This window comes from Triplophysa rosa, linkage group LG2 (genome assembly GCF_024868665.1).
Source record: "Triplophysa rosa linkage group LG2, Trosa_1v2, whole genome shotgun sequence".
Taxonomy (NCBI): domain Eukaryota; kingdom Metazoa; phylum Chordata; class Actinopteri; order Cypriniformes; family Nemacheilidae; genus Triplophysa; species Triplophysa rosa.
The window spans coordinates 10,257,197-10,282,814 of NC_079891.1; the positions used below are offsets into that span (position 1 = coordinate 10,257,197).

The 25,618-nt window shown below is 39.5% G+C and overlaps 1 protein-coding gene across 8 annotated transcripts in view; it reads right to left on the reverse strand.

Annotated features, from left to right (window-relative positions):
* skic3 (SKI3 subunit of superkiller complex) overlaps nucleotides 1-25,618 on the reverse strand; it is a 164,243-nt gene that overhangs the window by 70,439 nt on the left and 68,186 nt on the right. For all 8 annotated transcript variants that reach the window (XM_057358598.1, XM_057358590.1, XM_057358625.1 and 5 more), the window contains 3 exons: nucleotides 21,451-21,553; nucleotides 21,117-21,299; nucleotides 1,631-1,772 (listed from right to left, as the gene is read on the reverse strand). In XM_057358598.1, coding sequence (XP_057214581.1) covers nucleotides 1,631-1,772; nucleotides 21,117-21,299; nucleotides 21,451-21,553 — 428 coding nt within the window. The remainder of the gene's footprint in view (nucleotides 1-1,630; nucleotides 1,773-21,116; nucleotides 21,300-21,450; nucleotides 21,554-25,618) is intronic.

Sequence of the window (25,618 nt, forward strand, 5' to 3'; positions counted from 1 at the left end):
TAAAAATTTGGGTTGTGAAATTCAGGTTTTTATTATTCAAGTTCACGCTTTCAGGTCGTAAAACTCTGGTCTCAATATTCAGGACACCAAATTCGACTTGAGAATTTAATTTGACTATAACTGAGTCGACAAAGAGTATAGAACTCAGGTGTCACGATACGGTCTGTTTTCCCCTGTCTGATGTGGACTTTAAGTTTAGGTTATTTTGTCACTTCCTGTTTCCTGTGTAGTCCGTTGTAGTTCTTTTGTTCATTGGTTCCCTATTGATTTGCTCCCACGTGTGTCTTGTTACCCTGTTTGGTTCTGTCTATATAAGCCCTTGTGTTTCACTTGTCATTTTTCAGTCGTTGTTTCTGTGCTTTGGTTCATTTATGTTTTGGATTACTTGTGCCCCTTGTTTCTTTTGTTATTTTGTTAAATTGTCTTATGTTGCCCCTTGTTCTTGGATTACCTGGTTTCATTTTTTGTTTTGTTTTAAATAAATCCACTGCCTTGCCTGCCTCATTGTTACATAACGACTGACCAAAACATGGATCCAGCAGTGGGATGGCACCCTGCAATGTGCCTTCTCATGCTCCGCCAGGGCTCCCGCTCCCTTGAGGATCACACTCAGGACTTTTTAGATCTTGTTCCAGATACCCACTACTCAGATAAGTCTTTGATTGTGTTTTATCGCACCAGTCTAAATGAACCACTCAGATCACAACTTTCTCAGTATGATCCTCAGGGGAGATTTATGGACTTTGTAGAGTTGGCCCTGGCATTGAGCCCTTTCACCGTGGGCGAGGTGGAGGACAACGCCTCCATTAAATATTTTTTGGGGGAGGGCAGGCCATGGAGCCAGGCCCAGCACGGCAGCCTGCAGTTCCCACGCTGATGGTGATGGCCCGATCATCAAGGTGACCCCCCAGCCCAGAGCCCGCTCGCAAGACGGCCGCCAGTCCAGAGCCCGCTCGCAAGACGGCCGCCAGTCCAGAGCCCGCTCGCAAGACGGCCGCCAGTCCAGAGCCCGCTCGCAAGACGGCCGCCAGCCCAGAGCCCGCTCGCAAGACGGCCGCCAGCCCAGAGCCCGCTCGCAAGACGGCCGCCAGCCCAGAGCCCGCTCGCAAGACGGTCGCCAGTCCAGAGCCCGTTTACACGTTTCCTGTTATTATTATTGTTTATTACTCCACTAGGTGTGAAATATATATTGTACGTTTTAATGTTTTCATGCGGCCTACCACAAAAAACTGCATATTCTAGTAAAGATAAGATGATAATTAATATACTTTATTTGTAATCCTTTACACAGCATTCTACTGTATATACCAATGACATCAAAGTATGTTATAGGTTATAGCCAAATGAAATTCTCAAGTCGAATTGTCCTGTGTCGAATTGTCGAGGTGTCCTGAATATCGATTCCTGAATTTTACGACCTGAAAGCGTGAACTTGAATAATTAAAATCTGAATTTCAGAACCCAAATTTTTAGGACGGTGAATTCATACAAAAAGAATTTCAAATAATTAAAATTAAGGCCTTGAGGCAATAAATTTGGTAACTCAAGTCCTGGTTATATAAATCTGATGCCATAAGATTAGCGTTTCTGTTAAATGAAGGGCTAATAATTTCAGGGTCATGTTATGTACCTGCAAGGCCTTCTGCAGCAGGGGCTGTGAGTCCTCATCAGAAAGAGAGTTGAATAGTCTGGATTGGTGGTAGTAATTAAGGCCAAGGTCACACCACAGACTAGGAACCTCTGGCATTAGTTTCAAAGCACTCCCAAAACACCTGAAAAGTAAAGTTTTCAAAATTAGTTACATTACTTTAGTTACCTAGGTAACCTTCCCAACATTAAATATTAGATACCATGAGTGTAGCTTCTACAATCATTGATACATTTAAATGACCATGAAATGTAAAGTATTATCGAAAATTATTACTGACATTATATGGCCATGGCATGTAATGGACCTTGTTTTAAAGAGTAAATATTTTGTGATTTTTAAGGTTCTACTTTGGTTAATGGTTTTTCAACTCAATTATGCTTCTTCCTCCAAAGGAATGACATCAATGAAGAATTCCAGTCTGGATTTAGAGCATGTCACAGTACAGAGACTGCTTTGATCAGAGTTACAAATGATCTGCTATTGGCTTCTGACCGAGGTTGTATCTCGTTATTGGTGCTGCTAGACCTTAGTGCTGCATTCGATACCATTGACCACAGCACACTCCTACATAGATTCGAAAATTATGTCGGCATTAAGGGAATAGCTTTGAAATGGTTTAAATCTTATTTATCCGACCGTTTTCAATTTGTAGCAATAAACAATGAGGTGTCACGCAAATCGCAAGTCCAGTACGGTGTACCACAGGGCTCAGTCTTAGGGCCTCTGCTCTTCGCATTATACATGCTACCTCTAGGAGATATAATAAAGCGACACGGAGTTAGCTTTCACTGTTATGCTGATGATACTCAACTTTATATTTCCTCGAAGCCTCATGAAACACAGCAGTTCCATCGAATAATGGAATGCATAGTCGATATAAAAAACTGGATGAGTAACAACTTTTTATTACTGAACTCGGACAAAACGGAAGTGTTACTTATTGGACCGAAAACTGCTATAAGTAACAACCAAGAATACTGTTTAACTATTGACGGATGTTCCATAAAACCCTCGTCGTCAGCAAAGAATCTTGGCGTTCTATTCGATAGTAATCTGTCATTTGAGAGCCACGTCGCCAACACCTGTAAAATTGCGTTTTTCCATCTTAAGAATATATCTAAACTACGTCATATGCTGTCAATGTCAGATGCAGAGAAGTTAATTCATGCATTCATGACATCAAGACTAGACTACTGTAATGCACTGTTAGGTGGTTGCCCTGCAGGCTTATTACAAAAACTCCAACTGGTCCAAAACGCGGCAGCTCGAGTTCTTACACGTACAAAAAAGTATGAATATATTAGCCCGGTTCTGTCAACCTTGCACTGGCTACCTATAAAGCATCGCGTTAACTTTAAAATCTTGCTTATTACCTATAAAACCCTACATGGTTTAGCTCCTCAATACTTGAATGAACTCCTTTTGTATTACAGTCCTTCACGTGCATTACGCTCTCAGGCGTCCTGTCAGTTGGTAATACCTAGAATTTCAAAATCAAGTGCAGGTGGTAGATCCTTTTCCTAACTAGCGCTTAAACTTTGGAATAGTCTCTGTCAGTTTAAATCTAGACTAAAGACGCATCTTTTTAATCTTGCATACACTACTCTTCCATAATATAAATCCTCTGAGGGCTTAGGCTGCATTAGTTAGATCAACCGGAACCAAAAACACAACTGATGTACTTGTTGCATCAAAGAGTGCTGAACAGTACTCTACTCTCAGCCAGTCTTGTCTCATTGTTCCAAGGTTACCACAGCGAGCAGGATGCAGTTCATGGCCTGACCTGATGGTAGAGCAGAGAATGGGAAACGGCGACCTGACAAGAGCTGAGATGATAGAGCTGGATAAAGAAGGACGCGGTCACCTGACACGTCTTCACCACAAAATTTCAAATGCTATTATATTATTAATGATAATCTTAAACTATAATTTATCTTATTAGTAAGTTTATTTATTTTATTTAGCCTTGTTGTGCAAGCTCTCTGGAGCTTGTGTAGAGGCAGCAGCTTTTGCCAGAGGGGAACTGGAATCCCCTGGTTGGGCCTGGGTTCTCCTGAGGTTTTTTTTCTCGATTAGAGTTTTGGGTTCCTTGCCACCGTTTGCATACTGTTTTTGCACTATTTGCCTGGCCGGGGGGGCTGCTTTAGAATTTTAAAGTTTTACTTAATTAATATTGCATATAGGAATTTATAGTCTGTTATATTTGACCTGTGCTTCTCTCTCCTTTATCTTAAATGTGTGCTCACTGAGCGTGTGTGTGTGTGTGCGTACTTGTCTGTGTGCGTGTGTGTGTGCGTGCACGTCCGTGTGTGTGTGTGTGTGTCTATGTCTATGTGTGTTAGTACGTGTGCATATTGTGTGCGTGGAGTGTTTTGTATGTGGGTATGTCTGTATTCTGTGTTTTCTAATTTTTCTTGTTTTTGCAGGTACAATTTTAATTGTTTTGCTTATAGTCAATATGTCTTATGTACAGCTGCTTTGTAACAATGAAAATAGTAAAAAGCGCTATATAAATAAAGTTGAGTTGAGTATGGAGTGTCCAACAACAAGTTTACGTACATAAAAGGTGTAAAAACACTGTCATTTTGTAATAATAGGCAGTTATTATTACCTTACTGCTTGACTGACTCTCAAATTATTCATTCGGCGATTCATCTGTCTAATCCCCTCCTTTCTGTCAGCCTACTCTCATCTGATTGGTCAGATGGTCTAGTCTGCTGTGATTGGTGTACCGCAGGGGTGGGCATTTATATTTTCCCAAGGGGCCACATGAGAAACTGGCATGTTTTTTTATATATGATTTATTTATTGAGTTTTCAACAAAAAGAACAGACACAGACCCTTATATACATCTGAGTGGGTAATATACAACAGACCAGTGAATGAGGTGAGGTAAGCACTAATAACAGAAAGTGGTGTTACTTAGGACAAGAGGATAAAGTTTGTCAATACCGACACAGAATCACAAACCTGGAAACACATTATACCAATGGGGGAAAAAAAAGAACGCAAAACAGAACGCAAGACACTTAGAAGACACTAACAAACGAGACATACTGTGTGCTGCTAGAACAGGGAGAGAACGTGAGCCAGCCAGGAGCCACAAGGAGGTGCAATTCAGGGGGCTGTTTAGCCAGTGGGGGGAGCATCCAGCCGGAGGGACCGGACATGCTCTTGAAAGGGTTGCCAAATCTTCACAAATTTTTCATTGGAGCCACGGAGGGAGTGTTTGATTTTCTCTAATTTCATAAAGGATAAGGCATCCCTTATCCAATGGGTGTGGGAGATGAGCTCTTCCAGTGCATCAGAATGACACGCCTCGCTAATAATGTGAGAAAAGCCACCAGTTCAGTGAAGTAGGATGGCAGTGTGATGGTGGCGGGCAGGACACTGAACAGGCCTACTAAGGGTGATTGGAGGACTTTGGTAGATGTGATGGCCGAGAGGGAGTCAAATATAGAATTCCAGAACCGAGAGAGAGTGAGGCAGGTCCAAAACATTTAACTAAGGTTAGCTGGCCCTAAGTGACACTTATCGCAATTTGGATCGGTGCTCGGATAAATGCGAGCTAGTTTGCTTTTAGACCAGTGGACTCTATGAATTACTTTGCAAAGAGATGATGCATGGACCCACTTCAGAGCGCACTGCCAGACCTCAGGCTCTATCTCTATATTAAGGTCCTCGGACCAAATAGTGCGCAGTTTATCAGAGGATGAGGATTGGTGTGTAAGGAGAGTGTGGTATAGCTCTGAGATGGTACCTTTAAGGTAGGGGTTAATATTTAAAATAGTGTCAATCAGAGTAGAAGGAGGAATAGCAGGGAAGCCGGGGAAGCGATTGCGAGCAAAGTCTCTGACTTGTAAATACCTGAAGAAGTGGGATTTCTGCAATTTGAATACACCCACTAGTTGGTCAAAGGATGCAAATATTCCCTCAATGTAAATATGTTTGACAGATACAATCCCACGATCCTCCCAGGCTGCGAAAGCCCGATCATTGATAGAGGGAGTAAACAGAGGGTTAGAATGCACAGGGGATAAAAGAGAAATTGACTGTAACCCCAAATGGCGTTTCAATTGAGTCCAGATCTTGAGACAGTTTTTTACAATAATATTACTGGAATAAGATAATGGTGATAATGTCAGGGGGAGGCACAAAAGGGACATTAGAGAGGAGGAGCCACATGAGGCAACCTCAATCTGCAGCCATGGTGGAGGCTGATTGTTAATGTGATACCAGTGTAGTATAGATCGAATATTAACGGCCCAGTAATAACATAAAAAGTTTGGTAGTGCTAGTCCACCCATTTCTTTGGGTTTTTGTAGAGTGTCTTTCCGAATTCTGGGAGGTTTTTTGTTCCATATGAACTGAGAGATCAAGCTGTCGAGTGAGTGGAAAAAATGTTTTGGAATAAAGAGGGGTATAGAATGAAAGAGATAGAGGCATTTGGGAAGCGCATTCATTTTAATACAGTTTATCCTGCCAGCGAGAGATAAAGGTATGGCAGTCCTGAGTCAGTTGAGCAAGCAGAGGGGAGAAGTCAGTCGAGCAAGCAGAGGGGAGAAATTACATTTGAACAAATCAAAGTAATTTCTGGTTACACAGATGCCTAAATATTTGAAATGACTTAAAGACGTCTTAAATGGCAAGTCTGAAAGTCTGATTGATGGGCATGAGCTCACTTTTCTGAAGATTTAGTTTGTAACCAGAAATTTGCCCAAATTCCTTCAGCATGGCCAGCACAAGGGGGACCGATCTGTCTGGGTCAGAGATGAACAGTAAGAGGTCATCCGCGTACAGTGAAAGTTTGTGCTCAGCACCTCCCCTCCAGATGCCCTGGAACCGAATAGACCTGAGGGCCACCGCCAGAGGTTCAATGTCGATGGCGAACAATAGCGGGGAAAGTGGACAGCCCTGCCGAGTCCCACGATTGAGGGGGAAATAATCTGAGTAATCATTGTTTGTGCGAACACAGGCTAGGGGGGATGTATATAAGAGCTTTATCCAATAAATAAATGTGTTGCCAAATCCAAAGCGACTTAGTGCGTGGAACAAATAGGGCCATTCGACACGGTCGAATGCCTTCTCAGCATCCATTGAGATGACTAATTCTGGAGAATCCGAGGACGAGGGTGAGTATATTATATCAAACAGCCGTCTGACGTTGTGAAAGGAGTGTCTATCCTTTATAAACCCTGCTTGGTCTGTGGAAATAATAGTAGCCAGAACAGACTCTAAGCGTTTTGCCAGCATCTTAGCCAATAAGATTGCTGCTGACCAACTTTATGGAGATGCAGATTTCATTTTCCAACAGGACTTGGCACCTGCACACAGTGCCAAAGCTACCAGTACCTGGTTTAAGGACCATGGTATCCCTGTTCTTAATTGGCCAGCAAACTCGCCTGACCTTAACCCCATAGAAAATCTATGGGGTATTGTGAAGAGGAAGATGTGATATGCCAGACCCAACAATGCAGAAGAGCTGAAGGCCACTATCAGAGCAACCTGGGCTCTCATAACAACTGAGCAGTGCCACAGACTGATCGACTCCATGCCACGCCGCATTGCTGCAGTAATTCAGGCAAAAGGAGCCTCAACTAAGTATTGAGTGCTGTACATGTTCATACTTTTCATGTTCATACTTTTCAGTTGGCCAAGATTTCTAAAAATCCTTTCTTTGTATTGGTCTTAAGTAATATTCAAATTTTCTGAGATACTGAATTTGGCATTTTCATTAGTTGTCAGTTATAATCATCAAATTAAAAGAAATAAACATTTGAAATATATCAGTCTGTGTGTAATGAATGAATATAATATACAAGTTTCACTTTTTGAATGGAATTAGTGAAATAAATCAACTTTTTGATGATATTCTAATTATATGACCAGCACCTGTATATAATTTTGGAGCAACTTGAGTAAGTAAATGATGACGGGATTTATTTATTTTTTTGGGTGAACTATCCCGTTAGGGCAGTCGTTATTTCCATGTAGACTTGTCATGCTTGTCACGTGACACACCGCAACAACAGCTCTGTACAGTATGAGTGATGTGTTGCTTATTCTTTTTTATACAAAATATTCACTAATTTCAAGTGTATTATGAGATATATAATATTCCAATTCTCAAATATAAGTTATTTAAGTAAACGTATTTGGTCGTCTAAACACCTTTTATAATGATCTTTGATAACATGTGATGGGTGACGCCACGTTAGATTACACTGCAATTCAGATAATCGGAGCTGTCGGATTTACAACATGTTAAATGCATCACTATCCCAACAGACATGAAAGTAAGTTGGCAATGAACTAGGAGAAGAATACAGTGAACCTTATAGTTACCTATACAATGCGTTTCTGACATGAATTAAACACTTTGTCAAATAACATGTAAGGATGATTATTGCCGCTTCCATAAACATCATGTATATTTTATGAACTATAAATGTATTGTTTTGCAATTAACATTTGTGAATGTAAATGTCTGAAAGCTAAAATAAACAATCGATTGTGCTTGAAAACACTGTATAGTTGTAATCTGTGGCAAGTGCGGAGCTCCTCCGTCTCTGGCTCAGAGCCAGCTAAAGTGTGAAAGCAGATTTGAATTTAACAGTTGATCAAGTGATGTTCTAAGTGTCATCGTGATCGTACGCTCCAGGGATGCACCCTAGACTGATACCATTGTGATTGTACACGTTAAAGGGTTAAAAATGCAACTGCCTATTGTATTGAGTGCACTTGTTACACCTATTTGCGTTTAACTTCTAATTAATCAGTGACCTCATGCGGCCCGGTCAGGGAGAACCAGCGGGCCGGATGTGGGGAGTAATATGCCCAGGTCAGGTCTACCGCATACAGTGTCGCAAATGGAACGTAGGCAGGCATTACACAGAGTGACGCAAATCCGACCTGGAACTGAAATTAGAACGACTCGTTCACGTGATTCAGAGTTGACTCCTTTTTTTCTCAAGCCAATAACTTTGTAATTAGTTCACTTTCGGCTTTACAACTTGGCAGACTGCTTACATTCACACACAGCAACATTAAACACTGCATGAAACGTAATTTTAAGGACATTGTAATAGTTACTCTTTAACATTATTTTGGCTCAGGACAACAGCTTTTATTTTCTAGCAACAGCATATGAATAGCTGCTGCAAGCCTTTTAAAAACCAAAAATGGCAGAATAGTTACAGAGAGTTAAATGGGTCATAAGATGTGATTTTGTGTTTTCACGTTACAAGTTGTTTGTGCATATATTAGACGCATAAAATTTCAAAAATTAAAGTCTCAAACCAAAAGATATGTTCTACTTAAAAGCTAAGGCTCATCCAGACCTGCCTAAAACGCCTAATTTAAACACACCCCCACAAATGTACGTCAGTGTGTGGGAAGCTTTGCATAACACCGCCCAAATGTATACCCTTAATTCTCGCTGTACTGTTGTTGCTGCTGCCGCCATGTCGTGGAGATGCTGTGCAATTCATTGCAAAAGCATAAACTACTTTGTTGGGTGTTTCAAAAGAGGACAAAATTAGAAATAAGTGGTTACATTTCCTGTTCCTAAACAGTATAACCACCAAATTTGAGTGTGTGCAGTGCATTAACACCTGGTTGTGCACAAAGGCCGTTTCTAAAAAGTGGGGCAAATCAACTTTGCAAGGACGGTCTGCCACTTCTGACTCACAACTTTTAAGTGTTTTCATTATTTATTAAAGAATTTGTTACTGACTATTCAAACATGAGTTTTTTGTTGTGCCTACAATCACACATGCAGAAATGGTTTTATGTTTATATAGTATCCTCTGACTGTTCTCCCTTGCGGCGTGACACAACACAAGGAAAGACAATATATTCATATTATATTCAAATGTCCTCGCTGGATGCAACAAATGCCTTACTTATAATATGTTTTATTGTCTTTGTTGCATCGAGACACGGTGTCACAGGACACTCAAGAAATTACCTATAGTATACAATATACTGTATAGCAGAGTATACAATTTTCTACCAAGCGTTAAGGGTGCATGCACGTGCAGCGACCGGCAGCTGGAGTCAATCGGCGTATTGTATGTTGGCGTTTTAAGTTTTATGTCTGAGTTGTTTATGTTTAAGTTGTCTTTTTTCGTTGTTTGATTGAAAGCACGATGGAGGGGAGTTGGACTATTTTGTTTACGATTATTTTATTCTGGCTATCGGATGTTTTAAACGCTCGTCAGGACGGCATGCACTTGAACAGGATTCAATATGACAGAGAACTCCTGCGGGCGTTGGAAAATCTCTCGCCGACGAATCCATCTGCTGACTTTCTTCATCCGGACTTGAGTGATTTTGCGGATGGAGCAAATTTTAAAGCCCGCTTTAGTGGGACTGGACAACGATCGAGGAAGCGAGGAAAAAGAGGTGGGGTACGCGAAAGAATGAGACCATTGTCTTGTACACCGCTTCCTTCTAACATTTTAGGAAATGCTCCGTCCCTATGCAATAAGATAGAGGAACTTTATGCACATGTGCGTTTCCAACACGAATTCAGAGACAGTTGCTTGCTTGCAATTATGGAGACTTGGTTAATGAAATTGGGCTCTGACCAAGAGCTGCTCATTGAGGGGTTTTAGGGGTCCATTTAGAAAGGATCGTGACCCTGGGACAACAGGCAAGACACGAGGCGGCAGAGTATGTCTATATGTGAATGAGCGCTTGTGCAAGACGGTTGTTATGAGAGACCAAGTTTGTACTAATGACATTGAGATGCTTACGGTCTCTCTTCGCCCACACTACTTGCCCAGAGAGTTCCCTCAAATATTTGTGTTGGTGCTGTATATACATCCAAAGGCAAATGTGAATTTGGTTATGGAATATATTGAACTGCAGAGGGTTATGAAACATCATTAAACTTAAAGCTATTTTCTTATATCTTAAACATTTTAATTCTGATTTTTGTTTTCTACAGAATCTCACTCAACTATACAAGATGTTAATTTGTGGAGGGCACAATGGGGGTTAGAAATGTGGATGTCTCATGAGAATGAACATTTTGCAGGGGTTTGTATTTTTAAAAATCGTTTTAACGGAAAGATTGTATCTACCGATTGTGACATACATAGTCACTACATTATAATTGTCCTTCAGTTTGCAAATTTGAATTGTATTATTGCTAATATTTATGAACTCAATTCATTGGTTTGGCAATCATTGGGAACAGTTTAAAAAGGAAATTGGGAAATATAGTTGAAAGTACTGTAGTATGTTAGTGAAAACAAGAGAACAAGATGAGGATAAAATTATGGCTAGAATAATTGCTTTATCACATAAAGATGTGGAGGAACTTACAGAGTTGGAAAGAATTTTGCTATTTGAACAGAGGCATCTCTTAGAGGACATATATAAAAAAAAGCTGAACGTGCTTTCATTAGATCTCGTAGGAAATGGATGGAAGCAGGCGAACAGAACTCTGCCTATTTTTTTCAGGTTGGAAAAACAGCATATTAAAAATTCCATTCAGAAACTATTAATCGATAGGAATATTACTGATGACTTTAAAACAATAGCAGGCTTTTGTACAAAATTTTATTAGGATTTATTTTCTTCTAAATTTGGCAATCTGCCACTAATTTCTATGATTCCTTATCACATATAAAACAAATTAACAAAGATGATTGTGATCTGTCTGATGCACAGATCACAATATTTGCATAAAAGATTTTAAATAGTCAGAATTAACATTAGAAGGTTGAGGGGCCATTAGTCTTTCAGAAATTACAAATTCAATAAATAGTCTTAAAAATAATAAATCCCCAGGTAGCGATGGTCCATCTGCATAACTTTATAATTTTTTTATCAAAGATTGGCACCTTTCTTGCATAAAGTGGTCACTGAAAGTGTGGAAAAAACAATGCTTTCGCCTTCTTTATGTCTGGGGCTAATAACGTTAATTCCGAACCCTAATAATGATCTCCTCTTAATAGATAACTGGCACCCTATCTCTTTAATGAACAATGATTATAAAATTACTGCCTTAGCATTAGCAAATAAGTTACAATTTCCACTGACTAAAATTATTAACGCAACACATTTGTTTTTGCCCCCATTTTTCATGAGTTAAACTCAAAGATCTAAGACTTTTTCTATGTATACAAAAGGCCTATTTCTCTCAAATATTGTTCACAAATCTGTCTAAATCTGTGTTAGTGAGCACTTCTCCTTTGCCGAGATAATCCATCCACCTCACAGGTGTGGCATATCAAGATGCTGATTAGACAGCTTGATTATTGCACAGGTGTGCCTTAGGCTGGCCACCATAAAAGCCCACTCTAAAATGTGCAGTTTTATCACACAGCTCAATGCCACAGATGTGGGAGCGTGCAATTGGCATGCTGACTGCAGGAATGTCCACCAGAGCTGTTGCCTGTGAATTGAATGTTCATTTCTCTACCATAAGCCATCTCCAAAGGCGTTGCAGAGAATTTGGCAGTACATCCAACCAGCCTCACAACCGCAGACCACGTGTAACCACACCATCAGGGTATCAGGGAAGTTCATCTGCATGCTCGTCGTTCTCATCGGCGTCTCGACCTGACTGCAGTTTGTCATCGTAACCGACTTGAGTGGCAGCTTGGAGAGGTGTTCTCTTCACGGATGAATCCCGGTTTTCACTGTACAGGGCAGATGGCAGACAGCGTGTATGGTGTCGTGTGGGTGAGCGGCTTGCTGATGTCAACGTTGTGGATCGAGTGGCCCATGGTGGCGGTGGGGTTATGGTATGGGCAGGCGTATGTTATGGACAACGAACACAGGTGCATTTTATTGATGGCATTTTGAATGCACGGAGATAACGTGACGAGATCCTGAGGCCCATTGTTGAGCCATTCATCCACGACCATCACCTCATGTTGCAGCATGACAATGCACGGCCCCATGTTGCAAGGATCTGTACACAATTCCTGGAAGCTGAAAACATCCCAGTTCTTGCATGGCCAGCATACTCACCGGACATGTCACCCATTGAGCATGTTTGGGACGCTCTGGATCGGCATATACGACAGCGTGTTCCAGTTCCTGCCAATATCCAGCAACTTTTCACAGCCATTAAAGAGGAGTGGACCAACATTCCACAGGCCACAATCAACAACCTGATCAACTCTATGCGAAGGAGATGTGTTGCACTGCGTGAGGCAAATGGTGGTCACACCAGATACTGACTGGTTTTCGGACCCCCCAATACATTAAAACTGCACATTTTAGCGTGGCCTTTTATTGTGGCTAGCCTAAGGCACCTATGCAATAATCATGCTGTCTAATCAGCATCTTGATATGCCACACCTGTGAGGTGGATAGATTATCTCGGCAAAGGAGAAGTGCTCACTAACACAGATTTGTGAACAATATTTGAGAGAAATAGCCCTTTTGTGTACACAGAAAAAGTCTTCGATCTTTGAGTTCAGCTCATGAAAAATGGGGGCAAAACAAAAGTGTTGCGTTTATAATTTTGGTCAGTGTATTTTAAATAACATAATAGATGAGTGCCAATCAGGATCAGAGACATATTTCTAATAATATACATTTGGTCTTGTATATATTAGACTATTCTGATTGTATTTCCACTGATAGCTTTATCCTCTTTCTTGATTATTATAAAGCATTTGACTGTTTAGAAAATTAGTTAATATGTTTCAGGTCCTACACAGGATTGGTTTTGGAGATTTTTTTCTGTAGATCAAAATGCTCTTCTGTTATGATATTAGCTCCATCCAACTTAGAGGTGGGTCTTCTCCTAGATTTGCATTAAAGCGTGGCATTAAACAGGGCTGTCCCATTTCCCCATACCTTTTTTAATTGCAACGCAATTTCTAAATTTACATAGACAAAGTCGCGATTTCCAATGGTGATACAAAAATTCAAATTAGTCAGGTGGCAGATGATACAGCATTGTTTTTAAAAGATGCTTCCCAAATTCCAATTGCTTTAAATGCCCTTATGTCCTTTTCGAATGCTTCTGGTCTTATGCTCAATATTAATAAATTTGAGTTACTTTCTATTTAAAAATGTACTATATCCTTCATTTGTAATATTCTTATTAAAGAGAGTGTCATATATTTAGGAAGTCAAATATGTAAAGATATTAAAGGCGGGGTAACAGATTTCCGAATTACGCTTTAGACAACTGAGTCGGGCCGAGTACCAAAACAACCTTGTAGCCAATCAGCAGTAAGGTGCACAATGCACAGGACTAGGGCTGGGTATCGAGTTCGATATTTTTTAGGCATCGACCAAATTGGTTCGAGTATCATAAAATGTCTTGTCGTTCGATACCCAATTTCGATACCTAAGGGGTTAATCTCGTCAACGCGGCAACGCCGGTGAGCCAAAGGCATGCAGTGGAAAAACAGTACGTTAGTTTACGCCAGTTACGCCCCCAAAAACATGACTCATAGTCACACTTATCGCAGATTTCGCGGAGCTGTAGTGTGTGTGTTTAAGATTCCCAACTCGGATACATTTTCAAGATGTTGGAAAGGTCAAAAGTATGGCTACATTTCACCAGGATCGATCTCAACAGCACACGATGTAATACTTGCAACAAGACTATCACGACCAAGACCGGCAATACATCAAATATGATGAAACATTTAATAGTTCACGGAATAAACTTGAGAGCAGAAAGTTGCTCCGTCTTCGACTGCAAGAAGACCGAGGCCGAGTGGGTGCAGTCATCCTCATCCTCTCAGCATACAGCGGTAGAGCCTCTTTCAACATGCCCGCCACACGAGTCCTCTAAACCAGTGGACAAAGGCAGCGGCGTTATGACCAGAACTCCGTCAGGTAAGGTTAACGTTTAACAAATAAACAAACAAACAAAATCGACTAATTTAGTGCTAGTATTCTTTTGTATGTCTCTTTGTGCGGTGACCGTCGTCTAAACTAGGACCAACATAACGCGGTAAATAGTTTTTGGATGTATGGATAATATAGATAATTGGCTAACTCGTTGCTGATTTACAGTTTGGCAGTTAAACTAGTTATTGTTAAAATGTGTTTGTCCTTAAGGCTGGCTGGATTAAAAGTTTAACTTTTTCTCCTCTTCACATTAATGTTATAGCATCTGTCCCTGCTGACCCTAACATGAGGATGACAGCATCAAGTGTCAATCCATTCACACTTTCACAAAAAAAATCAGAAAATTATCAAAGAAAAGCAAGAAGAGTGCCACAGGGCAGTTACAAACTTCATCAAAAGTCACTAAACTGAAAAAATAAAACTGTTTCATGTTTCAAAAGTTTCATGTCAAGTCATTTGTAATGTAGTCTCATTACATTTCATGAAATTGGTATCGGAAAAAGTATCGTTCAGGAACCGGTATCGAAGTCAAGATATCCCCATCTTGTCTTGCTTTTCTTGACCTAGTGGCAGAATCATGACAGAACCTCTTGTTTTATGTGGAGAGGCATTTTGACCCTGTTGGCCTTCCACTCTCCGTGTCACGTCTCTGTTCCCGCCCTTTCGTCTCCTTAGTTGTATCGTTAATTAGTTCATGCCCCGTACCTGTCCCTCTTGATTTGTCCCCTTATTTAATGCCCCTGTGTCCTCTGTCTTGTGCTGAATCATTGTACTGTGTGTACTGTGTCGTGTTTCATGTGGGTGAGTTCTTGTCCTGTTAGTGTAGTCTTTTGTAATATGCAGTAGATGTTATTTTTAGTCTTGTTTAGTGTAGATATACTTTGTCCTTTTGATACCCTTGTTTTACTCCCCCGTGGGTTTTTGTTTTGTGTGTTTTATTATTTATTAAACATCCATGTTAACGCCTTACCCGCTGTCCGCGTTTGGGTCCTCTCTTCTTGTCTCACCACCTCCAGAATCATGACACAGGATCGATATCGAAAAAAATGAACGATACCCAGCCCTACACAGGACGGACATTAGCCGAGCGCTGACGAAAGCGAAAGATGGGGGTAGGGGTGTGTTTGTTTTGGTGATTTGAACATCACAACGGCTGAGAGAAATCGGACACCCCACCTTTAAATTAAGATGTCATACTAATTTTAACCCACTTATTGATAAAACACAAAAAAATGTAATCTTTGGTTGTTCAGAGATTTATATCTCAAAGGCATAGTGTTACTTACAAAAGTGTAAGGTATTTCTAGATTGTTTTACGTTGCTCAGTCTTTATTTGTAGATAAGCCCACTTGCAAGGTGATTAATGTAATGCTACTTAAATTTCTACAAAAATAAAACACATTTTGTTAGAAAATATGTTGTGTTAAATTCTTATAATAAGGGTAGTCTAAATTTGATTGATTTTAACTCCCTCAATAATACCCTTAAAATTAATTGGCTTAAACGCTTCCTCCACAATCAATCCTCTATTTGTAATGTAATCCCACGACATGTTTTCTCTCAATTAGGAAGTATAAACTTAATTTTAATTTGTAATTACTCGATTAGTAAACTTCCTATTAAACTTTCCAGTTACCATCAACAAAAAGCTTTTAGCTTGTTGACTTATTAATAAGCATCATTTCTCACCACACAGTTTTTTACATTATATTTTTACATAATATTTTACATAAAGTCTTGAAAGCTGGTTTGAGAAGGGATTGTTGTTGGTGAATCAGCTTTTGACAATAATGGTGTTTTATTCAGCTACGCTGATTTTGTACCGATTTTCCAGTTTCCAGGAAAGAATTCAATATAGTCTTCAAGGTCATATCTTCAGAGATTTGTATGTTGTTTAGAAAAAATATTGGTGGTTCACTTATATCTGTTAACTCCACTAATCCTGAATCCACTGGGATTGGTTCTCTTTGTTTTTCAATGCAAAAGTCACAAAATTACCAAATTAGGTCATTATTTGTGAACCTTACTTCATCAGTCTCTTCCAGTATTTCTTATTGGAATAACCTTATACATTTGATATATTTGTCTGGTCACTCATGTGGCCACACATTTTTTTCTTAATAATCTTCTAAGATATTTCTTTAACTTTATTTGTTAATACATTTTACCCTGTCAAATTGTTTTTACCGAGAATTAGACATAACATTGACACTTTTTGTTCATTTTGTGAGGCTGCATCTGAAACTGCGAATCATTTATTTTGGGAGTGCTCTTTTTGGTGTAATGTAAATAGTTTAATTGTCCAAATATATATATATTTTTCCTTATATAACAGACATATTTGTTTTGGATTTATTTTTACTAATGACAAGAATTTGATTAAAGCTAGATTTTGTATAAATTTACTTTTACTTTTAAGTTTTATATTCACAAATGTAAATTTACAAAAAGTAAACCCCACTTTAACGTCTTCAAACAAGAGTTTAACTTATATCTAGATACAATTTCAAAATCTACACATAGGAAAGCAATTAAAACAATTAGAATTTTACTATGTTTAATATCTGTAATTAATATGATGTAGGGGTGATCCCGAATAGTCGAAGATTCGATGCTTCGATAGGAGGAGCCTGATTCGTCTACCAAGCCCACAGTTGAATCTTCACAGAGGTGTTATGCAATGAGGATCATGCCATTTTGGTTATATGGGCAGTGGCGCCGAAAAACTGTCAGTGCGCCAGGCGCATGGTCTAAAATGGTTGTCCCTATTCTCTTAATGAATCATGAGTGTATTTTGGGCAAAACGTGCAGTAATCCAATCAGAGTCTCATCTCCCATTCCCTTTAAGAGCCAGTTGCGGTCGCACAATGGCGCATTCGCTATTTACACGGCAGAATTTGCAAGAGCAAAGACTGGACGCTTCTCCAGAGAGGAAACGCATCTGCTCGTGTGCGAGGTCAAAGAGTTTTTAGTAGCACATATTACTAACACGCTCTTTAAATAACCAAAAACATATTTCGTCATTGACTTTAGACCAGGTTTCAGTTGGTCAGTGGCTCAGTCCATTTCAGTTGCCTCAAAATAGCAACGCGCCAACAATGCGACTGAACACACCTCATTTTCAGACTAGCACGCCCACGGGCGCAAATGCATTTGCTATTTAAAAAACATGGGGGACATGAAAAAGATAACTGCGATGGACTGAAACTAGAAAAATAAACTTGCGTTTCGCCTGCTGCCGGATTGCACCGGGTGTACGATAGGGCCTTTTGTCTGTAAATGCACGTAGTTCATTACTTAGACTGAACTTTGGGCTGCATGATCCAAAAATAATAATAATAAATTAATATAACCAAAATCACTGCATATAGCAAGCATGGCGCAGACTTTCTGAACTTTTCATTCTCTGCACTGAAAGCAAGCATATGCGTCAGGAGGACGGAGAAAGAGTGCGCAGGAAAAAAGGTGAAAGGGACTTTGTGACATGATGTATGTAACATGTCAGTTAATGTCTGTTGTAAGACCCAAAATTGTGAAAGTACCCCTCGAGATAAAGCAGACCTCATTGTATTGGAACAAGTCTTTTTGAGTGAAATGAGACAATTTAAGCAGCAACAACAACGGAACAAGAAAATTTTGTTTGAAGAACTGCATAACCTAATTGCCAACATTCTCCCAAAACCCAGAACTGAATGGGGATTTGAGGAACAGACAAGTCAACACACTTATTATCATCCCCTACCTACACCAAGGACTTTTTCACAACCGCTGGCTGGGGTTACATCGTCTGCACCACCTGGACCTTAGGCTCGTTCAGTGAACAGTCTACAAGCAACAAGTCAAGTGCAGACTATCCCGTTTCACCGTTATCATGACCCATAAATTCCTGAGTTCGTAGAGGGAGAAGATGTGGAGTTTTTTTGTACGTTTCGAACGTATTGTAGCACAAGGATTAGCCACTTGTTGGCAGAAGTCCATTGTTCCTTCTTTTCCCCCAGTGGGGGGAAAAGGGCAGTCTCCGAAGAGACGCCACGAACCAAGTTTTGAGGGCCGGTATATAGCAGAAGAGAGAAGAGAGGCTTTTCAGAGCAGGCTCGATATTTAACCTCATGAGAGGGCATGCCCACCTGAGTTTGAATCGACAAATCAGAGTTGAGCAGGGAAGAGGTTCTTTGTCCACTCAACAGCTAATTTGCATCTTTATGACCTCCTGGCAACTTTACAAAATACCATTCCAAATTATTACATAATGAAAAGAGAATGTTCTATGGTCACACAATATATGTAAACAAGGAGGAATTGTAAAGACAAACATTTATATATCAAATATACTAAGGTTTGAATTGCATCAAGTCATGATTCATTAGGAGGTACGAATACAAACAAAGCCTGAATTAACTTGCCTATTTAACAATTACAGATTATTTAAAAATGGCAAGAGCGACAACATATAACCTAGATATTTAGATATATTTATAGAAAAGGACAGTTGAATCACACAAGTTCCTATTTGTCAGAGAAGTTTCTCTGGTTAGCCTCAGATGTTAAGTTTCAGATTAGACAGAGAGACTTCTCACCTCTGCTTTGAAGTTTAGGAGTCGTAAAATATCCCACAGAGAAACAAAAGGGGTTATCAACACTTTCGGTGAGAGCACCAACCTAAGCTCAGACCCATGGAGCTAGGTTTTGACTCTGGTCTTTTGATAATGGTACCAAGAAACTAGGAGAAAGGGGAGTGGAGGGTGTTGATGGCTCTTCTTTCAATGACTCCGACCATTTGGCTTATGCTAAATTCTCTACAGTATTGTAAGAACTTTGTGGTGGCCAATGGACGAGTGGGACGCTTGAGTGGTCACCTTGCTGACGGGCAAGGCCTTGGAGGCATATGCTGGGATGGATGAGCAAAGAGCTGGTAACTACAAGGACATCAAGGCAGCAGTACTGGCCAAGTATAACGTTACGGAGGAGACTTATCGCCTATGGTTCAGAGGTCTCACAGTACCATTCGGGTAGAACGTGAGAGAGTTCTACAATAGTATCAAAGGCCAGTATAAGATATGGATGCGACCAGAGACAAAGACCAAAGAACAAATGGGGGAGACCATCAATTTAGATAAATACCTGCGGATGCTTCGTTCAGAAGTAAGGGTGTGGTCAAAGAAAATCAACCTCAGATGGGTGAGGAAGCGGCAGGACTGGTGGGAGGTACGAGGCTGCACATCGGGAACCACCACCCAGGAGTATTAAAGGTACTGTGGGCAAGGGTAAAATGGAGGAGTCCAGTGATCGAACTGCAGGGCTAGTGGGGGAAAAGCCCACTGTTACTGAGGGGCCCTTGATGTTTTTTTATTTTATTTTTTTATTTATTTTAAAGGTATACACTGTTCTAAACAAATTCTGTAAATTAATGTTTGTTTTTTGGTGCATCAATGTTGCGCTGCACTTTGCGCTGTACCCTTGTTAACCACCTGGTGCCGTCCCCCACCACACACACGTGCGATTCGACTATCAGTCGACTATAGGCAAGCTGTGACAATTCTGATTCCATGTAAGTCGAGGACACCTCTAATATACTGTCGTCTGTCTGTACCCTTTGCACTCCTTTTCTTTTTTTTCTCTATAGATATGTATTTTCCTGTGTCTATTTAAATGCTGTAATGCTGTTTGTAATTTGTAAGGATAGCTAATTGTATATTGGCTTGTTGTTATTTATTTTCAATGTTCAATTGCAATAAAAAAGAATCACTTGCAGATTTGTACAAACAAACGACACGTTCTTGTTAAGTTTGTGCGTGCATGTTTTATAAGTGACGCTGCACGCATCAAGTTTGTATGTTTGCGTGAGTGATTTAAAGGTGTATACGCATGGATCATGTTTATATGCATATGCAAATGTTTATAGATGTACAGTATATGCATGTACTGAGTTTATATGTATACTCAAACCAAATTATTTTGGGACGTAGCGGTTTAAAAACGTATTCAAAATAAGATGGTTATCTTGTCAGAAGTTGAGCTACAAAACACAGAAGCAGTTTCTGAAATTTGGCTGATAATGCGAAAAATATTCACACAGAAATAACAACACGTCTAAAGTGGCAAGTTTCTTGCCTTGCACCGCACTGACCTGAATTTTGCTGGTGCGATTTAATATTAAGGTCTATTTTAACTTTTTAGTGGTAAAAAAGTAGTTTCTTTAACGAATGATACAAGAATCATCAGGCATTTATGCACATAAAGTAAACACAGAGACGATCAAAAACAATGTTAAGGAAGCCTGGTTCCGGAATTTGTTGGTCTAAATAATAAGATGTAGTGACAATTATATAATTTCAGCGTTTAATATGTTTAAAAAAATTAAATACTATATATTGAAGGTTGGGTTATGATCTGTCATTTACAACAATAAACACAAATGAAATTTTCATTCAATGTCATTTTTATGGCTATAACAACTCTGACGCCTTAAATTTCATAATTACATTATGCGACTTTAGCCAGGAAATCACAGGCGGGGTCACATATGGCTTCAGTACAGAGAGAGAACACATAACCGTGTGATCACAGGATCCTCTTCTCTGTGATAAGCATTCTCGAATGGTCATATCTGAATGTCTGTATTTTTTACCTTTCCCCTAGATTGTAGAGCTGTTGCTGGTCCAGAATGTAGCTTTGATCAGGTGGATGCACTGCACACAGAGCCCCAGGTACCAACACTCTGCAATGGTTTGGGGACACAGTTCTGCAGGTGGTGCAAGCATCACCAAGTAACTTCCACAGACAGGACAAGTCTGGCCTCTGTTGGACTGCCCTGGGAACATTAATATTAGATAAGAGACTGACTTAACAAAGTCTATTACTCCCCGACAAAGATGATGACAACTGGACGACATATTATAAAACGTGACGAAAATACATTTCCACTGGGCATCTATGTTTTAGCTGTGTTACAAACAGCTTACCTAAAGAGATAATAGATCGAGTCCTGTATCAGGTCTATTGCTCTGCCATCTAGACAGTCCTCCAGTGCACTTTTAGCTAAGGCTAACAAGCATTCACCCAAACCTGTGAATAAGAATACAAAAAAGATGTTTTATCATGCATGTTGAAACGCAACTAAAGCAAAGGTCATTGGTTTAATTTACCAGCACATACTGACAAATCTATACCTTAAATGCAGTTGCTTTGTACAGTGGCTCTAAACCTCAAGTGATAAAAAAATATGTAAATTCGTTATAACGAGTTGTTAATTTGTTATAATGAGATACAGATTCCGTTAAAACGAGATGTTAATTCGTTATAACAAGATATTAATCCGTTAAAACGAGATATTAATTTGTCATAAGATATTACAAGAGATTTTAATTTGTTAAAACGAGATATTACAAGAAATATTAATTCGTTATAAAATGGTAATCTGTTAAAACAAGATATTAATCTATTATAACGAGATATTAATCCGTTAAAACGAAATAATAATTCATTAAAACGAGATACTAATCCGTTAAAACGAAATCATTCGTTAAAACGAAAAAATTATCCATTATAATAAGATATTAATCCGTTAAAACGAGATACTAATCCGTTAAAACGAGATACTAATCCGTTAAAATGAAATATTAATTTGTTATAACGAAATATTAATTTGCTATAACGAAATAGCATCTCTTTATGTCAACTCCTTGATACCAGAGTTTTGAGTTAGTGGCGTTTCATGACAGAAAATAATACGCTTTTACTTTGCTGCTGTGCTGACACAATAGAGGAGAATTGTGTTTGATCTATAGTCATTCATTTATGTTTCATTTAGTGTCTGTGCCACGTGACGTATAAACGCACAATGTGCTTGAAAAGACAGTTAAATGAGTCATGCGGTTAAAAGCCGGTTATCCATACCAGCGCGTTCTCAGATCACACACCAGTGGTAGCCTATCGGACACTAGAGGACAGAGTAATACAGGGGGAGCTCTCGACCTGATGTTAAGCATCATCATAGTGCTCATAATCCTATAACTTTATCTGAGAATTTGCATTCTATCCAAGCTAAACTGTATTGAGGTTAAATATATGCATCCATAAATACGCTAGAAACAACTGTAAACGGTTGTCATAAATTACCTATAATGGATTGTTCTAGTTTTTATTTCATTGGTTATTTATTCATTCTTTTTTAATGCGAAATGCAGTCTACCTATTTAGCAATTAGTTTTGTGGACTACAAAACATCTATGGATAGTACATCATGAAGCTATCTGAAACACAATACTGGCAATACTTAGACCGCGCATAGATACAGAGCGCATTTAGGCTATACCCAGCAAACGCAGTACATTCTGACGACGTCGCCAGTTCGTCTTCATTTGGTTACCCTGGCATTACTTTGTGACTACGTTCTGAGAACGTCCTGGCAACGTTCCATTACTTAGAAATTTGCTTACGTTCCAGAAACATCCTAGCCACGTCCTCAAATAACGTTGTGAATTAATCCCATGGAGAACGTTTTAGCGACGTCATGTACTGGTCTTCAGATAGCAGGGACACTGGTCATTTGATTAATGAATCTGGTCATTTTTGCTAACTTTCCAGAAACGTCCAAGCCACGTCCTCAAATAACGTTGTGAATTAATCCCATGGAGAACGTTGTAGCGACGTGATGTACTCGTCTTCAGATACATGGACACTGTACACTTGATAAATGAATCTGGTCATTTTTATTTATTATGTTATTGTGTGGAAAATTTATGATCAGAGTAAAATCTGTTATAATGTCGAGACGAATGCTATAAATCCAACTTCTGACAGCTATTAAACAGGAGTTTATTTGAATGCCACAATTAAAACTGCGTTTCTATTTATTTAATGCGCGCATCTGATATGTGAGTGCGCATCTCCAGCACGCACCTTCTCTGTTCTGCAAAGAGCCACACGCTCGCATCATTTAAACGTTCACGTCACCTCAGTGCCTGATATATTACTTTAGCGGTTTATTAATATTGTTTCTTTACTTCATACCTTACATATGTGAGAGTAAACACATATTTTAGTGATTTTCGATCGATCTGCGTTTAAATGAATGGACCCTGATGTTTGTGAGTGTGACTAAAGAAGCTTTTGGTTGTTGTTTCTGAAAATGGACAACCTGCTAAACTTATGTGGTAAGACAAGAATATAATGTTAATCTTAAAGATAATGTTTATTCATCTCCGTCAATAAATATCTGCTCTAAATCCTCTATATTGTGTTGAAGTCTTTGATTATTTATGTCATGTACTACAGTATAAATAAAATATCTGATTGTGATGTACAGTGCTGTGTTGAGTTGAGTTTCCTTAATCGTTACACTGTGCTTTATACATATTTGAATGGAGAACTACTCCAATTATAGTGTTTATATTATCCAGATTAAATCACAAAATAATTTAATCTTCCGTGTGAGGGATGATTATTGTTTAAATTAAATAGAAAACGATTTTAATAACGTGACTGGTCATTAGGACGTGCTCATCACGTCCCAGAAACGTTATTTGGTATGTCACTGCGACGAATATGGTACGTTCAAGGTATGTCTTCAGGAGGTAATCACTTACCCCTAAAATCAGAGGGAAATTATTAGTGAAAAACAATTGTCTAGAACAGTGGTTCCCAAACTTTTTGAAAGCAAGGCACCCCTTTGTAGTGTTTTTTTCCCCACGGCACCCCAACCCTGATTAAACTAAATGTACATGTGTACATACATATATAAAATTAAATCCAGATGAGCAAACAACAAATGAAGTATAAACAGCTGCATGAATTTATTACAAACACATTACAACGGACATTATATGAGGGAAACAAATCATTTAAATTAACCATCTGTCATTTACAACTCGATGACACGTGTAAACAAATCTTATAGACTGATATGAACTGTATGTGTTGATACTGATATTTGCTGTATGTGGAAATCGTTGGAACAAAGCACATTAGAATAAAGATTGATACTTAATTCTTTAAACAATAATAAACAACTCACATTACATTTTTCTTTAGGTTCATATTTGCTTTGTTCAAACTTGACCTTACGACCTAAAAAGGAAACTAAAATACCTGTGCATGAAACTGTGTTATGGGTATTTTAATGCGATACATGTGCCTGCTTTTGGGAGCACAGCCTCTTGATACAGGGGTAGATTGTGGATCGTGCTCCACTGACAGGCGCTGCCTTTTTTGTTTTTCATGTACGCCAGGGATGAGAACGCTAGCTCACACAAGTAGGAGGTTGAAAACGGCAACAACACTGACGGCGCAGTCTGGCGGTTTCACATTAGCACTTTTGGTGCGCACCCGGGTTCGATTAAGGTCAGAGTTTGGTTCGTTTGGTTGATGTGAAGGCTGTCTTCTGAACCCGGGTGCGCACCTGCAAAGTGTGCACACCCGGGTTCAGAAGGGGGGTCCGCTTAAAAAGGGAGGTCTGGGTGCAGTTAACGTGAACTCCAGTACACTTCGTTGCTGATATGAACGCAATCGTACCAAATTGCGGAAGTGAACCGCTATTAATTACATATTATTTGGTAAAAATGTGTGCTTGTTTCACTCACTTTTCTGACGAGCGTGACTGACGCGCTCCAAGCAGAGAGCTGTATGTCTCATTTCTGTGCGCCTTCAGCGTTCTTAAGAGCATTTGCAGTACATTCATAGATGAAAGTGCCATTATGTACTGAAGCTTTGGAAACAAAACATGTATAAAAGTGAAGCGAGCACTGTAATGCATTTTGCCGCCTTCTACTGTGTCGTCGTTACAAGCGACAGGGTAAACAGCTGCAGGCTTGATGACGCAAACGACCCCTGGTTCGGACCCAAAAATAATCATATGAACACAGTCCAGCGGGGGCAATGGGAGCAATCAAACTAGGGTTCGGACAAGGCAATCGTGAAACCAACCTGAGATAGCTGGGACGCGTGTCCCACATGAGCGCGCATCAGTACAATGGGCGGAGCTGAGCGGAGCCATTCTCTCCTAGGAACAGTCCAAGTGGCGGTAAAAAAAATATTTAAACTTTACCTATGTATGAAATATATGGTTTTTTTTTGCGTATTTTCAGTTTCGTTTGGACATGCTCATATGTTGGTGTTTTGATATATTTTTAA